The sequence below is a fragment of the Trachemys scripta genome, chromosome 9, assembly GCF_013100865.1.
Source record: "Trachemys scripta elegans isolate TJP31775 chromosome 9, CAS_Tse_1.0, whole genome shotgun sequence".
Taxonomy (NCBI): Eukaryota; Metazoa; Chordata; order Testudines; family Emydidae; genus Trachemys; species Trachemys scripta.
Window position 1 is genome coordinate 71,177,629 of NC_048306.1, and position 17,967 is coordinate 71,195,595.

Genomic DNA, 17,967 nt, shown 5'->3' on the forward strand with positions numbered 1-17,967 from the left:
CCTAGATAATGAGATGACTTATTAAACAAGTAACTGGACTAGTTGCATCTATATACTGTTTTAAAGTTACATCCCGGAACAAGATTAGGAAATATCACATTTTAAGGCCATCAAAAAAGCCTAAATAAAGGTTATTTGTCCATTTCCATTATTTTTAAACAAAGGGCTTGTCTGGTCAGGGGTTAATCCATATCTTTTTGATGCACATCAGGTAACACACAATACACAAGCTGCATTAAGATGCCTGTACGATCTTTCAATTTGCACAGTATGCAAACACAGCAGCAGCTTGCTGTGTACTACTTCTTGGAAGACATCCCATGGTCCTTTGCTTTGCTGCCAAGCAGCATGCATTCTGGAATTTCTCTCACTATGCATGGCAAACACCAGGCAGGTTCAAAATTTTTTAAGAGGTCCCATGTCTCTGCTGTCTCCAACCCATACTTCCTTTCTGGGTGGGCTAACATTATTTTCAAATTGCTGTTGGCCAGCATGGACCCAACAGTGCTCTGTAGCTATGCTGGCAACCATGATTATGCAGAGGCTGCTGGGGCTGTATTTCAGGACCTATAGCCAGATGAATTTGGCTTTGGATTCCATCCACTGCACCACTGAGCAGATGTCCCGAAGCGGCAGGAGCTTCAGCGGTGGAGGAAGAAGGATGAGAAGGAAGACACAGAGCAACTGATAGTATAAGAACAGTTTCTGGAACAGCTTTAAACTGCAGTGCCATTTCTGCTCTCGGGAAACCAGCGTAGAGAGGTGGAAAAGGATCGCTCTGAACACCTGGGACAACCAACAGTGTCAAGAGAATTTCAGGATAGGGAAAGCAATTTTTTTTTAAGATATGTGCTGAACTAACTACAGAGCTGCAGCAGCAACCTATTAATATGAGGTGCCCCCAGCTCCCATAGATGCACATCATCATTGTTATCTAGAAAGCTGGCCACCCCCAAATGCTACTGGTCCAAACAATTCACTGTGGGGAAACTGAGTTTTGGGGCCATTGTTATGCAGGTCTGCGATGCCATGGAAATGGTACTGTTGCATCAAGTTATAAAGCTTGGTAATGATTATTGATGGCTTTGCATGCAAGGGATCCCCAAACTGTATTGGGGCAATTCCTTGGATCCATGTATCTATTATTTGCTCCCCCCCCCAATCAGGGCTTGAACTTTATAAACAGAAATGGGTATTTCTCCTAGGTGTGCGGAGTGCTGGTTGACCACAGTGGCAGTTTTACAGACATAAATGCCATGTGGTCTGGAAGGGTTCACAATGCTAGGATCTATCAGAACTCAGCTCTATTTACCTTTATGGAGAAAGGACTGGTTTCCCCCCAGAAACACTATGTTCATTTATGGTGTGGAGATTGCACTGGTTATCCTGGGAGACCTGGCTTATCCTCTCCTTCCCTGTTTAATTAAGCTGTTCACGGGCTGCTTGGACACAAGGCAGGAATTGTTTAACCACCACCTCAGTAGCTGCAAAATGGTAATGGAGCGAGTATTTGGCCATTTGAAAGGAAGGGGATACTGTTTGTAGAACAGATTGGAAGCAACAGAAAAATAACAAGCCAAAGATTATAGCAGCATGTTGTATTTTGTACAATATTTATAAGAATAAGCAAGAAAGCCTTGACACTAGGTGGGAGGCTCAAATGCAGAGACTTGCTCAGTTGTTTGAAAATGGAAACTCCTGGGGTAATATTATCAGTAATGCCTATTGCTCTTATTTTGACTGTCAGGCCTGAAATTGTGCAGCTGTATATCTAGATATTAACCCATGGAGGGTGAGAAGGGGAATGGATTGTGAGCAGTTCTGTATTATTTACAGGTGGTAGAAATACAACGTTGGGGCAATCCTTATTTTATCTTGTGTCTTTGCTTAGACATCTTTGTAAAACCTCATGAATTATTTCATACTTAATGATTTTCTGTGTAAAATGAATTGTAGACTCCTTATGAATGAAATTTTCAAGGTTTTTATTATTAAACAGCAATCTATTATGTAACTACAAACGTACCTTTCATTAAAACAATAGCAAAACAACAAAAATCAAAGTGCAACAGTGCAAGGCAGTGCACAACTCAAGGAGGCAAGAGGGGAGCTTAAAGTCACAGGTGAGTATACATCATGCCTCTGCCTCATCTGTTTGTGGCTCTTCTGGTGTTGAGTGTCAAGGCTTGAAGTTAACCAGGAACGTTAAAGGGGGCTCAAAAGAGCTGGGCTCCCAGGTGCAACTGTTCTCAATGCTGTGAGCTTGGGCCTGTGAAGGGAATGGCTCTGGAGCCCTGCTGCAAGTGTATAACAGGGAGGAGTTGCTTTTGTTCCCATTAGCCTGTATTGCCCAGGGGTTGCACAACATGTCTGGGTGCTGACTTATAAGCCATTAGCAGCTGGTGTAACAGTAACATATGCTGCAACAGGGCATTCTGGCTTTGTATTGCCTCCAGGAGTTGTCTATGCATTTCCCTGTTTTCTCCAATACTGTCTTTTCCGATGTCAATACTACTCTGGCAACTGCTGGGACCTTATCTCTTTTCCTCTCCATCTTCAAATACTGCCTCTACCTCTCCACTATTTTCAGGGATTTGTGGGACTCTGCAGTGAAGTCTGAACATTTCATCACAAGTTTTCCATTTTCTCCCCCTCCGGATAGCCAGCCACTCAGCTGTTGATAAAGACCCTGTCCTTAAAGTTCTGGCTGCTGCAAGTGCCATGGTTGCAGGAATATTAAAGAAGACACAAGCGGGTTACTGTTCATATTCTAAAGAGACTGTGATCGCATTTTTAAAAGTATTTCTGATTTTACTTCCCTGAGATTCTTCCCAGTCTTGGGGGAACCTCAGACATGGTAAGTGGTGAAGGAGGAGGACTGGCTGCATTGGGATTTTTGTCTATGCAAAATATGCTGTTTTACTTTGCCATTGTGCCTTGAAGATTTGGGGGAGGGAGATTGTTCTCAGCTTGGTTTTGTAGTTTTGCTACACCTTGGAGTTGCTTATATGATGTCAGAGGGGCTAGCGGGGGGGTATATGGGGTCAAGCTGGATAGTAATCCCTTCTACATCCCCTTTAAGCTGTCCTGACTCTGAATAACATTATAGTGAAGTGGGTGACTAGGAGGCTGTCAAGGCTGTATCCACACTTTGAACTTTAGGGTACAAATGTGGGGGCCTGCATTAAAACTTCTAAGCTTAACTACCAGCTTAGGTCTGGTCCACTGCCACCATCCCAAAGCTAATTCCCTTCCCTGGATAGCCTTGAGACACCTTCACCAATTCCCTGGTGAATACATATCCAAACCCCTTGGATCTTAAAACAAGGAGAAATTAACCATTCCCCTCCTTCCTCCCACCAACTCCTGGTGGATCAAGATCCAAACCCCTTGGATCTTAAAACAAGGAAAAATCAATCAGGTTCTTAAAAAGAAGGCTTTTAATTAAAGAAAAAGGTAAAAATCATCTCTGTAAAATCAGTATGGAAAATAACTTTACAGGGTAATCATACTTAAAGAGCTCAGAGGAACCCCCCCTCTAGTCTCAGGTTCAAAGTATAGCAAACAGAGATAAACACTCTAGTAAAAGGTACATTTACAAGTTGAGAAAACAAAGTAAAACTAAGATGCCTTGCCTGGCTTTTTACTTACAAGTTTGAAATATGAGAGACTTGTTTAGAAAGATGGGGAGAACCTGGATTGATGTCTGGTCCCTCTCAGTCCCAAGAGCGAATGAACTCCCAACAAAGAGCACAAACAAAAGCCTTCACCCCCCCGCTCCAAGATTTGAAAGTATCTTGTCCCCTTATTGGTCCTTTGGGTCAGATGCCAGCCAGGTTACCTGAGCTTCTTAACCCTTTACAGGGAAAAGGATTTTGGAGTCTCTGGCCAGGAGGGATTTTATAGTACTGTACACAGGACAGCTGTTACACCCTTCCCTTTATAGTTATGAAAGAGGCAAAGAATGGCCTTATTCAAAAAGGCAAAGAACAGACCAGCAAGATAGACTGTGAAGTTCTTCACAAAGATGGTTCACGCAGAAGTACAAGGGAGCTGCGAGCTATATCGGGGGAATGCCATGCAACTATCCCCCATAATGGCTGGACAAAAATAGAGCAATTTCTTATCGTTAGATTCTACTTTATCTCCCTTGCAGACACGGTGAAAGTGTAGAGAAAAACAGATAGGGTTCTGTAATTATTGCATGAATCATTCATTGTACCTAGCCTTTTTCAATATAAGCCTTGCTATCCCTAAGGTAAAAAGCCCCTTCTCTGCAAGAATGCATGTTTTTATACCTCAACAGAGAGCTGTAGTCTTTGTGGGCATGCAATGTCCACATCTGCCTCCTGCAAGCTAAGAATCCTAACCAAACTTCTTTTCCTGTAACCACCAGGGCCGGCTCTGGCTTTTTTGCCGCCCTCGGCAAAAAAGCCACCCGCCACCCCCCCTCACCCCCAGCGTGGCAGGGGAGGGCGCCGAGCCTGGCTGCGGGCCCACAATCCCCGACTGGCCAGAGTGCCGGGCGGAGAGCCCCCGACGGCCAGAGCGCCGGGAGGAGGGCGGCAAGCCCGCTGCGGCTCCACTCTCCCTGGCAGCTGGAGCGCCGCGGGGAGGGCGGCGAGCCCAGTCGCGGGCCCGCTCTCGGGCCGGAGCGCCCCGCCGCGCCGCCCCCCTCCAGTCGCCGCCCCAAGCACATGCTTGGTGGGCTGGTGCCTGGAGCCGGCCCTGGTAACCACTGTCTCAATTAACTGTTGCATTTTGCAGAAATGAATGTTTGCATTACTTGAATCTGACGCCAGAGAAGGGGTGAAGTAAAGGCCACAGCTGTGCCATGCTGCTGGCCACCATTTTGAGCTGGAAAACAGGACTGTGGGGGCATTCACTAGCCAGAACAGATGACAGGAGGGCAAAGGAAAATATTTAGATGGGCAGGTGCCCTTCATATTGGGCCTAAAAACAGTCAATAGTCGTGGCTTTGGCAGAAACAGGGGCGAATTGTCTGCCATTTTGGAAGTGTGTACAGGGAACTGATCAGAGACCATGGGCCAAAGGACGAAGGGAAATAGGAGCTGGAGACTTAGAAAGGCTACTGCTCATATCCTCTTAAAATGGTGGCAGCAGGCACCAGGAGCAGAAGCTAGCACTGCAGTATAGCAAACAACTAATTGTAATGATAACTACATGCTGAGGTTCCCTCCATACGATCTGCCGCCTCAGCCCCGGCCTGGGTTGCTGCCTGGGAACTGGGCTCGGCTATGGCAGGATAGGAATCAAGCTCGCCTACTTCCTAACCAGCGTCAGGGTCCTGACTCACAAAGAGATCCTGGCTTTCTGGGGAGATCTCTTCACAGGCCTCCTTGTGCTCATCCCCTGGTGAGTCTTGCTGTTTGTCCTTGGGAACTGGGTGGGTGAAGGAAGCAGACAGCAGGCGCCACAACCTTCCTGGGTTTGGTGGTTGTGTAATTGTGTGAAATACTATCCAGCTCTTCAAAAAAAAAAAAAAAAAAAAAACCAAACTGGTTACATGTCGCCTGATGGGATTATTTCCTGGCAATGCCTGCTCTTTATCCGGCACTGGCTGGCATCCCAGTTGTGGCCCTTCATGGGCATCTGCTTAGCAACATTCACAAACAGACCTTTATTGAGGTGGCTGGCTACAAAAAGCTTCCTGCACCAATTCTTCTCCCATTATGGCGATGAGATTCAGAGTCTCAGCACAGCTCGAAACAACTGTTTGCGGCATGGTGTAGGGCTTCTGGAGTAATATCACCCCAATTGTGATATATTCAAATCCAGGAGCAAATAGGCAAAAATCTGGCCCAGCAGCAGCTTTTAAATGGCGGTGGGGACATCTGCTCAACTTGACACCAGAGCGGGCGAGGGCACACAGGTAAACAGACAGGTCAGTAATGGTCACCCACAAAGCACCTGCTGGAGCTATGCCAATTTCTCAACAGACTGAGATCACAACCTAATGCTGGCAACTGAGACGCTGACCAAAAAACAGAAAACACGTGAGAATCAAACTGTATCACAGACCCCTGCTGCACCTAACAACCAGCCCTATGAAGTATTCAAATCATTTAATGTACAAGTTATTTTTGCAATGCATTATGAAGAAACTGGAGATTGGTAATTTAATTTCCTGTAAAATCAATCCGGTTACGTTGTGCAGTTGGCCCAGGTATCCTTTACCCCACGATACACTAGAAATGGCAATTATTGATATCAGAAACTCTTGACAATTCAGAATCTACCATTTCAAAATAATGAATACAATTCACCTTTATATAGTTTCTTCCAAGTTTCTTGAAGCTCTTTACAAACATTAAAGAATTAGTTCTCACAACACTCCGGTGAGGATAGGGTTTTTTCCCCCATCTGTAAATGGAAATACCGTGACACAGTAAGTGAAGTGACTTGCTCAATATCCCACACCAAGTCAGTGGCAAAGCCAAGAACAGAATCCTAGTCTTGAACTTTCACCAACAGACTTTTTTCCACAGAGCTCACAGCTATTCCTTCAGGCTAACAGTCCTGTTTTTATTTTACATCAGAAGGCATTTATTATTGTAAGGGAGAGCTAAAGAAAAATATGAGCCAGATGTAGACCACGGCTACATGGGTCTCTTATGTGCAAGAGTGTTTCTGGATAAAAGACTGCACTTGACCTGTGGAAGAAATGGATTCAAAGCAAAGGAGGCATTAGTTTTCCTAATGTACACAGCTCTTGCCCAGGCTGCAGACATAAGTTAAGAACTAACAAACTCATAGCTGGAGACCAGACCAGTTCATCTGTATGTTAGTTTTGCTCAAAATAGATGTTACATTCTTATAAGAATGTATTTCATGTTTAGACTCTATGAAACACTTGTAAATTGCTGCATGCATTAATCTCACTGGTAATGTCCATATTCCATGCTATAAGAAAATAGGTACTTTTTGCTTTATAACAACTTAGAAAATGTTTGCTTGTGAACTCAGGCACGGGAATCATCCCCCTCACCCATCCTGAAGGGCTATCAAAATCAGATGGGCCATCAAAGAAAATTGAGATATAAAGGATTAGTTAATGGCCCTATCATACCTTGGAAATGCTATGTGCAAGAAAGTTCATCCTGTGGACTTGGAAGCTGAATGAAGGAAATAAAACAAGGTCACAGGAAAAATATCAATCTTTTTGGCTGTATGAACTCTGACAAGGCCAGAGACTCTAAACTGAAGCCAGAGATCCCCCGGGGCTGCCTCCTGGGTCCTCCCTGAAAGAGGCTTAGAATTGACAGATCACTCCAACTCTGTCATTCTTAGGGATTTAGATAACTCATTTGTGTGCATATGTTTGCTTGCTTTACCCTGTAAATAACTAACTCTCTTATTCCTTTTCCTAGTTAATAAACCTTTAGCTAGTTCATTGCAGGACTGTCTACAAGCCTCGTCTTTGATGTAAATTCTAGGGTACCAATTGATCTGGGATAAGTGACTGGTTTCTTGGGACTAGGAGCAATCTCAATGTGGTGTGATTTTATGTGTAAGTAACCATTGATCACTAAGTCCAGTTTGTCTGGGTGGCAAGATAGACTGGAGGATGTAAGGGGACTGACAAACTCCATGGTAAGACCAGGGCCGACGAGAGGGGGGGGAAGCTAGTACAAATTACCGGGGCCCGGCGGTCCGGAAGAGGGCCTGGGGCCCGGCTTCTTCCCCCTCTCGTTGGCCCTGTTTAACTGGTCCACCCTTGCTGGGGGGCCCAAAAAAAAATTTTCACCGGGGCCCAAACCTGCTCTCTGCGGCCCTGGGTAAGACTGGTATAGTGATACAGGAGTTCACATTTGTTGCTAGCTTGGTGAAATCTAATTATACAATACACCACCAGTTTGGGGTATTGGCCCTGTTTTTGACAGTCTGTACTGAGGTAGGCATTCACAGTCATGAGCCACTCTAGACAGCATGACATAGACTTTGATGTGATTTGCATTTTCTGTGCTCTTATACTGTTATGGACTAGTTTGTTCAAGAAGTATATCACATACAGTTTTCTTTTAGTAATATAATTTATGATTTATGCTTAATCTTGCTCATGTTGGAGAGCTATATGATACGAGTTTCCTACCATAGGGCACTTTTTTCAATTTTTACGTTATATCTGTACAATGTAAATTGACAAGTACAGTAGTTAGGGAGATAGAACATTGAATAAAGTTATTTTACCTTCTGTAAGGTTTAGAATTAGTAAAAAATCTACTAGTAGAAGAGTAAGTCCTAACAGGTTGAATGTACTTATACACTACACTATCATTAGAAGAGGTTTTAGGACAAGGAACCACAACCTTCCCAAATGCAGCATTTTTCTATCTATATGTAATGGCATTCATTTTGGTATGACTGATCCAAAACCAGATACTTCTATTACCAATGCTCTCCAACTAGGTTACTGGGTTCTAAAATATCTGTATCAACTCAGCTATCATTGTGGATAGCTCAATGGAGACTTCTGCTCAAAAAAGCAGATAAAATGTTAGCGTGCATAAGGAATGGGATGGAGAATAATATAGAAAATACTATAATGCCATTACATGAATCAACTATCCACCCTCCCCTGGAAAACTGTTTTCAATATTGATTACTTCATCTCAAAAAGAATATCGCAGAATTAGAGGAAATGCAGAAGAGTGACAAGACTGATTAGGTTTTGGGAAAATTCTTCTACGAAAATATTGGGATTGTTTACTTTAAAGAAGGGACCTGATAACAATATAAAAAATAATGAATGGTACAGCGAACGTAGACTGGGAACTGCCACTCTCCCCATCACATAATACAAGATCAAGGGGACTTGTAATGAAATTGAAAGATAGCAAATGCAAAACGTATAAAACAAAATATTTTCACATAATATATGATTTGACAATGGAACTTATTGCCACATGATATTCTTGAAGCCAAAAAATGACCAGGATTCAAAGAGAGGCTCAACATTTAAAATACAGAGAGTTAAAAATAAATACAAAAAGAAAAATTAAAATAACTGTCAAATCTCATTCTTAAAGTTTTTAGTCAATCTCTGACTATTATGGGCTAGGAGGAGACTCCCCTAGAGGGCAGGTTATCCCACATCTGCTTATTACAGGGTTTCTTAAACCTTCCTCTGAAGTTGATGGTCTCCTGCTCATAGTGCACCCACAAAGCTGCAATATTACTACCAGAACTTGTCATCTTTTTGATGGTTTTTTTCATATGTTTAAGAAAGTAACCAGTTCCTATTTATTAAGCAAAATGTGGACGATGCTAGAACACTGTTTAAAAAAAGCTAGAAAACATCTGACTATCTCTCAACCTTGGAGTGCTCAACGAAGCCATAAAGTATTAGGTATTGATACATATTTCAAAGGAAAACAAAATACTGGTTTACAAATGATCAGAAATCATTCCATATACAGAGAAGTAAGGCAATTCTCTCAGATCAAAGCATATGAAAATGGAAAATTGTGATGAACAAGAACATATGAAATAATTTAGCATCGCTATATTCTGCAATTATTCAGTTACCTCAAAACTTTTGGCAAGTTTCTTCAGCATCTTTAATTACAGAAATGTAAGCCAATGCAACATCTGCAATTGCTCTTTATATCATACAATTCTTGGAAGCCAAATAATTTCATGGTGTAATGACCTGCATATGATTCAAAGAAGTGTTTAGAATAGATTTCAATGGGCTATTTGAGTAGCTTGAAACAGACATAGTGAAGGTTTTTTAGTTGTTAGTATATAAAAACTGTCAAATTGATTTGTACAGCTGAGACATAGCATTTGGTCCTTAAATAATTTTAGCCTTCCTTTATAGGAATTGAGAACAATTGAATTAGATAATTTATTGCAAACATTTGGAACTGCTGAGATACAATCCTCTTTCTCATATGGCAATTTTTACAGTAGTACACAATTCCTCAAGGGACAATACCAACTTTAAAAAAATCCCACTACAGCTACAAGGAATATCTAAGGTTACCATAACTGAAAGAATTGTGTATGTGGGGTGGGGGATAATTTGTTTACTTTGTGCAAGTGCTCCCTATATCCTGTCCCCTCAACAACACTGCCGAAAATGCACCAGTTTCACTGCAGACAGGCGCCTCCAATTCTCCATAACAGAAGAGCAGAATTTATACCTAAAGAATTACAAAACAAGTTATCAAATAACCTTGTTAATTTTACACATAACAATACCACCCATACCCGTGCCTTGTGAAATATATTTGACAAGTCTAATAAAAAACTAAACCACTATAAAATCATCACAAATTAGCATGATGGCAAAGTCAACATAAGAGTGCTGTGAAACTTGAACCCAGAGTTCAGTGGTCTGTCCCCAATAGTATTCAAACCATCCAGCCATCAACTGGGTGACACATGGACTGAAACACTATCTAACAGTTTGGGAGAGCTAGGCTGTTTAATAATTGCACAACGTTAGTATTCAATGGTTTTTGAAATACATAAAAGTGACAGTGACACACTTAAAACACCACCTGGAAATGGTCTAAAAAGGATCTCCACCAAAGAAACAAAAAGGAAAGAAAAGAACCAATGAACAACACATCTAGGAACAAAACTCCACAAAAATCGATGTTAATACTTATGGTCTGGCATTTTGAAAGACTGTATGAGTTAATAGTGCTGTTGTTCACCAGGAAACTGGTACAAGATCTCAGGAACCTATGCTACGCTGGAGAATGCACGGAGAGCCAATAGTCAGTCTTACAACAAAACTGAAGATGTCATCTAATTGTACAGTCTACTCTTATGCATAGATAAAAAAAAAACCAACAGAGGGAGTAGCCATATGAATGCAACGTGAACACCTTCAGTAACTGCCTAGAAACCTAGGAAAATACCATCAAACAATTAAAAAATTGGGACTGGCCAAAAAAACTTTTTTTTTTTAATATTGTGATGTGTCCATTGTGAGCACAGGCCTAAAACAACTCCTTAAAGACTTTTTATTGAGGATGTCACCTCCTAGCAGGAGCAAGAGAGGAATGGAATATATAAGGGCACTGATGTGAAGGTAAAGTAAATCTTCAATCTTCTAGCAGAACAGACTGAAGGATGTCGAGACACTCAGGGCTGTGTAGCGCAGCCAGTAAATAAAATGTATTTGCATAGAGGCATTAGTATGACAATAGGCAGAGGGTGGCTAAGGCTAGTCTCTCTCTGGACATTTCATTTTCTAAGCCACCCCACCACCCACATACGTGGCCAGCTAAGCAGGCAAAGCCCCATGTCAAGGGGCACAAGGGTCAGGAAGGGGATAGGATGTTGCAGGGGAAGGTCCCGCCTATGCACTGGGTTCCCTGCAAATAGAACAGGATTCCTCAGTCCCAGGATGGGGCACTGGCTCCTGAGCGGTGCTCCCTGGGAAAGCTGAAAAGTTCTGGTTGTGAGAGGCTCTGTCTGACAAGGAGGTTCAGAAGCTGCATCTGGAGCAGGTCACAAGGAAAGAGGAGATGTGGCATCTGGAGAGCCCCAGGAGATGAGCTGGAGAGATCTGTGCAAGTGGAGATTCTGGGGGGGTTCTCAGAGAAGAAGAGGATGGCGCTGGCACAGAACAGCGAGTAGAGTTTGCTAGGAAGAAATATAACAATCTACAAATGTTTGAAGAGCATTACTGTCAAGAGAGGATAGGAATTATTTAATGTGGTACATAGAGGTAACAACTAACAGGAAGGAATTAAGAAAAAAATTAGGCTGAAATGTCAGGAAAACTCAAGCAAAATGTATTAGCATATTAGAGAGTCTCCCAAAGGAAGAGATGGAAACCGTATTACTTAGGACTTATAAAACCAGACAAAACTTTAGGAAATGTACTAGAAGTAAAAATCCCATAGTGACAAAGGGATGGAAAGGATGACTTGCTGGAACACTTCTATTCCGAACGTCCAAGCCTCTACGAATTTTTAATCAAATGGAAAGAATCTATTGTCTCAGGATACTTTAAAGGTGATGTTTTGTTTTGTTTTTAAGAATCTTGTCTTTGGTTAAGATATCTTTTGCAATAAAACCATTTTTAAGAGCAGTTAAAGAGAGGATATATCTGTTGCTTTTAAATCTTAAATCTTTCGGTAGCGTCTCCAACTCAAACTCAGGATATATATTTCTTTATATTCCATTTTATATAAATAAATTGTTCACAGAGTCATAATTAAGTTGATTTTAGAAAACTTTTGCTGCTGCAGACGCAGGAAGCTATCCAGCAGGGGGAACACAAGAAACTATCCCTGAATTGCTAGCATATCTATTGCAACAAGCATTTGTATACTCGTTGTAGGCTCCCAAATCACTTAAAAAAAATTAAAACTAACATCACCTACATGAGATATCATCTCCATTTTAGATATGGGTTAACTAAGGCAAAGATAACTGAAGTGACTTGTCTAAAACTGAACAGAGAGTAGTAGCAAACCAATGACCAGAACTCAAACACTGATAGCTAGTTCTGAGCACGACCCAAAAGACAATACTTGTTCTCTGGCTTTGATTATATTATTGAAGAGGTCTATGAAATATGAATATAGAATACAGCAAAACTATATTGCCAGAAACAAAAGAAGAAGGGTTGTGAGACAATTGGGGAGAAAGGAAAATAGTTTATTTTCCAGCAAAAGGCAAAAAATAAAAATGATAAAAGTACCTGACAGTATCTCTTTAAAAGTAATAATAAACAACAACAACAACAAGTAGTAATAGTTTCTACAGGAGATAAGATATGTTAGTGAAATTGTCACAGGACTTTGCTAAAATTGATTAATGTAAGAAAACCGAACCTGATAGGTTCATTTTATCATTTTTCAAAATCCAAACCTAGCATGGAATTCCTTCATCCCTTTTTAACTGTTTTGATTCTTATGTCTCTAAGGTTAACTATGTCCTAATCCAAATGACTGTCGACATAACATGTTCCAACTGAATACATAGTACAAGCAACAACCTATCCCTTTCAAGAAAAAAAAAATTATTGGATTTTGGACATACTAAATCAAAGAAAAATATATGGAATTTTCTCTTTAGCTAAACATTATATTTTGGTTTTTAACAGCAGAAACAAAGGAAGTATGCCAACATAATTTTAACATTTTATCATATTTTCATTAGATTTAATATTCTGCCACCAAATTCTTTCAGAATAAAGCTAAAAATTTTCCAATTTGTTTCAATCTCTTCCAGAAGAGCCAGCTTCATTAAAAAACAATGTTTGCACAATTTTATGCAGAACATCCATTCATGTTCTTCACAATACACAAAAGCAAAGAATTAACTAGTTGAGAAAGATATATGCTTAAGCAATTGTACAAATCCCTTTTCTCCTGCGCACAAGTTGTCACTACTTCATTAGTGGAATGTAATGAAAACACACATCCTTAAATGTGCAAACTGAAAATATTACATAAGAAAAACTAGAAGTCAAATGTACCCATAAGTAATTCTGATGTATGCACAAACAGATATGATTTTTTTCTTCCTCTCAATAGAAAATAGTTACCACAGCAACCGCCACATCTTATGGAAAAATGGTTCCTCAATACAAAACAAAAAAAACACACAAGTGAAAGATTATACTTGGTGATAGAAAAGCTGTGGATTTCAAAAATATCTTAAGAGCATCTGATGTGCCAATTTACTTTTGTCGCTTTCTTTCCACCAAGAGCACTGTGAAGTGCATAAAAAAAAATGGATCCAGCTAATATATTACTGAGGAAGTTCTTGGTAATTTCCAGCTGTGACACAGTCCTCTTACAACACGTGCAGAGAAGAGTGCTGGCATGTCCTCTTCTGACCCCCCATTCTATTCCTCCTTACATCAAAGTAATGTAGAATCAGATGGACTGTTTTTAATCTTTTTATTACAGAACGCAGTGTATGTGTCAGAACGGGGCTATGTTTTAAATTGTTTTCAGAGAACAAACATTGATAAGATATTATTCCACTTCTATGACAAATAGCAGCAGTGCGAATTTACCATCTTCAGATTACTAGTGGCTAATTATTTCAACATAGCTGGATTCCTTACCTGTGTTTGTTCTCCCTCTTAATATTTCCTTCTCCCTATTTTAATAGTTTAATAACATCCTCAGCAGTAAGTTGAGAAGCCTTTGCCTGAGGCTGCAGCTTTAAATTTGAAACCAATCTGCCTGATTTAAGCACTCAGTTTTCTCATACCCCTTTTTGGAATTAAAATTCCTTGTGTTTTAGAATCCTTTTGAGTCCGAAAAGTTCATCAACAGAGTACATATATTGTTTTCACCTGTGAGGGTTTCTTTTAAACTGCTAAAAAGAAAGGCATCTGAACTATTGACCATTCCTGTAATTCATATTGATTCATTATTCTAATTTTATCAAAGTAGGAAACCTCCTTGTATGCAGCCACATACAATATTTTACTAATTTCTCTTTAGGCAGATGATTTGTCCTCTCTTCCATTACAACTATAGGTTTTTTTTAAAAATCACTTTTCAGAATGAACTAAAATGTTTATGCTTTATCTCCAGTCCTGATAGGTATGAATTTCTTTTATCTTTTGTTTAGAAAGTTTCCCTTATAAAACTATTGTTTCATGGGTTAAAATAAAAGTCAATGATAAACATTTTATAAACAATACTCCCAGAATTATCCCTTTCATATTGTTTAATAAAAAGTATGCTTGTAACCTGAGAAAATAGATAATGAATTCACAAAGAAATTTATTTCTCTCCTCTACCAAAACCCCAGATACACCTCCTGCAGGTTATGACGCCAGTAAGCGTTACAATTTACCAAAACATTTAAGAGAGCCATTTAGCCTTCAGTCATGGATTTCGGACACTAAAGTATAACAGCAGCAGCACACATGCAACTTTGTCTCTTCTAAAGCGGAAAACACAATAAACCCAAGCGCAAGTAGTCAAATACTTACCAACAAGACTGCTAACATTAGCCAGAGGGGGGATTCTATTTAATCCACTTTAATCTCTCTGATTTTGCAGAACCTCATTAAAGGGTAATATTTTGACTTTCATTGTTAAAAGGAAGCAAGTGAGACATTTTAGGGCAAGCACAGAAGTATTTCTTTCTAAAATGCCTGCAGTTCACTGTGACTTTCAATATCGTCCATACAATGCATATTACTGAACCCTACACATGGATATTCATGGCTTATTAAAAAAGAAATCTGTTCTCTCCACCCACACAGGAAAACTACAGATTTGATATTTTGTGACCTAATGAACACATATATAACAGCAAAACAAAAATCAGGCTAGTTCTATTAAGGAGTGTGCTGTCGAGAAAATAAAAAAAATTAACAGTTTACTTGAATCAGTTTACCTCTGTGTCAAATCCTGTAAACCAGGAATTGTTGCCCAAAGAAATGTGACTCAATCTGTGTTTTATTGTATTGTTGTCATTGGAAGTATATCACTATCATTTAAACCCCACAAAACAAACCCTTCTCTTTACATATAAGGGACAAAGGTGGTGGGATAAATGGAGAGATTTAATCTACATTTTAGATTAATGTGGTATCAAAGTCATTTACTAATTAGAGACAAAATGCAAGGATTATGAACAAAACCTCTTCATATGGTGATCAGCATTCACTTGTGTCTTCATAGACCAAGTAATACAATATTTTAACAAAAAAATGTATTAAATCAGCATATAACCAAGCAGGTTAGAGAGATGTTACTCATATTCCCTATTGTCCATAGTTTTTTTTTAATTCTAGATGTACCAGATAACATTGTTCTACCCTTACATTGACATTTTGATCTTTCTGTAGAATTTAATAAGGTGAAACCAAGTGGCACACAAAATGTGATAGGAAATGCATGCACTAGAAACAAATTGCCATCATAAACCTATTTAATTATTCTTTTGTATATTCAATACAATTTTGCTACCCATTTTCCAAAAAAAATTAAATCATTTTGATCTTAAAATAAATAATATATAAAATGCCACCAGAGTGCAAAAAGAAAACTGAAGAAAAAGAAAAGAGATCCATGCTAAAACATTCTGACTAATCCTGGAAAGCTGCCTAATTTCCTGAGATCAGACCCGTTTTCATTCACCTTTTAATAATTTAACCCATCAAGTTTGCAAATTTTTTTATGCAGGTAGGGTTAAAAGCATTGTGCAGGTTTGATATGTCAGTCTTACAAGCCTAGGAACTAAACCCCAACACTTGCCCAAGAATAGTCAAGCTCAGTTACTCTGAGTAATAGCATCCACCTTAAATATTTAATGGGTTTAAAAAAAAAAAAAAGACTAACGTCCGTCGTCCACAGATAGTTTTTTGCAGAAGAAAGAAACTGCAGCTTAGGTACTGCCCCTGACCGACCGCTGTTACCACACCTAAGAATCTGGACACTTCGCTAAGGAAAGAAGGACGAACGTTATGACCAACAGATTCATATACATACATCCAAGGAGATATCTGGGTGTATGTATGTATCACGTACATATGAGAGAAAAGAAGGCAGCTATACAGACAGGCGCATAATACACAGCTATATAATACGTAGATGGATTGAGACAATTATAGCTACTGTGTAGAGGACAGTACATAACCTATCACAGACAGAATATTATTGTCGCACTAAGAGATTAATAATGCAAAAACACTGATGTCCATTAGTGATAGAGAGCTGCAGCCTGACATACAAACAGCTGGGTAGCGATAGGGACAGGTGAACCTAAAGAGGGCGAATGAATGAGCCGATAGACTCACAGAGACAGACCCCGGAGCCGGGGAGAGAAAGACGGGACAGAGACAGACTCCCAGACACAGAGTCCTAGTGGGCAGAGCTAGGCAGACAGACCGACAGAGACACAAGGGCAGCCGAGGACAGACACAAGGGCGCGAGATGAGCAGAGAGGGACACACGCAGGGCACGGCCCGGGGGACGGGCAGGGGCGCACCCAGGCGGGGCTGGCGGCGGGGCACGGGCAGGCAGCTCCCCGCACAGTCCCTACCCCCTTACCTGGCAATGGGTGCCGGTGACCCCGGCGGGGCAGGCGCAGCTGTACGCAGGCGGGGGCAGCGGCTGGCGGCGGGGGGCGGCGGGGCCCCGGGCCGGCGCCGGGGAGCAGGTGCCGTTGTTCCAGCAGGGCTGGCTGAGGCAGGGGTCCCCCGCGGGGCCGGGGGACGCGGCGCTGACCGGCCCGGAGAGGCAGGCGCGGCGCTGGGCCAGGCTGAGCAGCAGCAGCAGCAGGAGCGGGGCGGCGCGGGGCATGGCGCTGCAGCGGCGGCCGGGACAGCCCGGGTCTCGGGGCCGCTGTGCGGCGGCGGCAGAGGACACGGAGGCGACAGCTACGCGGCGCTTCTCAGCTGCTCCCCGGCGCCGCTTCCCGGAGCAACGTGCGGGCGGGGACTCGGGCGGGGAGGGGCCGGGCTCTTTCCCGCCCAGTGCCCGGCAGAGGGCGCCCGGCCGCGGCTGGGAGCGGAGCGGGCTGGGGGCTGCCAGGGCACCCACCGCAGGGAGAACAGCCTGTGAACACGCCCCTGGTCACAGGTTAGGGCCGGTGTGAGCAGCGCCTGCCCCCGGTGCGACAGTGTAGCGAAGGGGCAGAGCTGGCTGAAGAGCGGAGGAGGCGGTGGGGGCAGATAATGGAGCCAGCACCACCTGCCTTTTGTCTGTGCACAGGTGGCGGCGGGGTTGTTGGCGCCAGTGCAGCCCACAGGAGCCAGCAGCGCCCACCAGAGATGCATTTTGTGAGATGTACCTGGCCCATGCTCAGTCCCCAATACACTTCAGGCTCCTGCTCTCAGGAGGTCAAGAGGTGGGCAATAAGGCAGACACAGTGAGGTTGTGTAACCCACACACCTCCTGGGTGTGGTGTTCTGTCCCGTTTAGTGGCATCGAGACCACTTAGAGAGAGATTAATGAGTCCACTCTACAGCCCTAGCCAAGAGCCATGTCTTTTTAGTTC

At 41.9% G+C, this 17,967-nt stretch overlaps 1 protein-coding gene across 1 annotated transcript in view; it reads right to left on the reverse strand.

Annotated features, from left to right (window-relative positions):
* DNER (delta/notch like EGF repeat containing) overlaps positions 1-17,389 on the reverse strand; it is a 280,060-nt gene extending 262,671 nt beyond the window's left edge. Inside the window, exon 1 of the mRNA XM_034781973.1 lies at positions 17,019-17,389. Within this exon, the coding sequence (XP_034637864.1) occupies positions 17,019-17,270 (252 nt within the window). The 5' untranslated portion in view covers positions 17,271-17,389. The remainder of the gene's footprint in view (positions 1-17,018) is intronic.
* Positions 17,390-17,967: the final 578 nt, after the last annotated feature.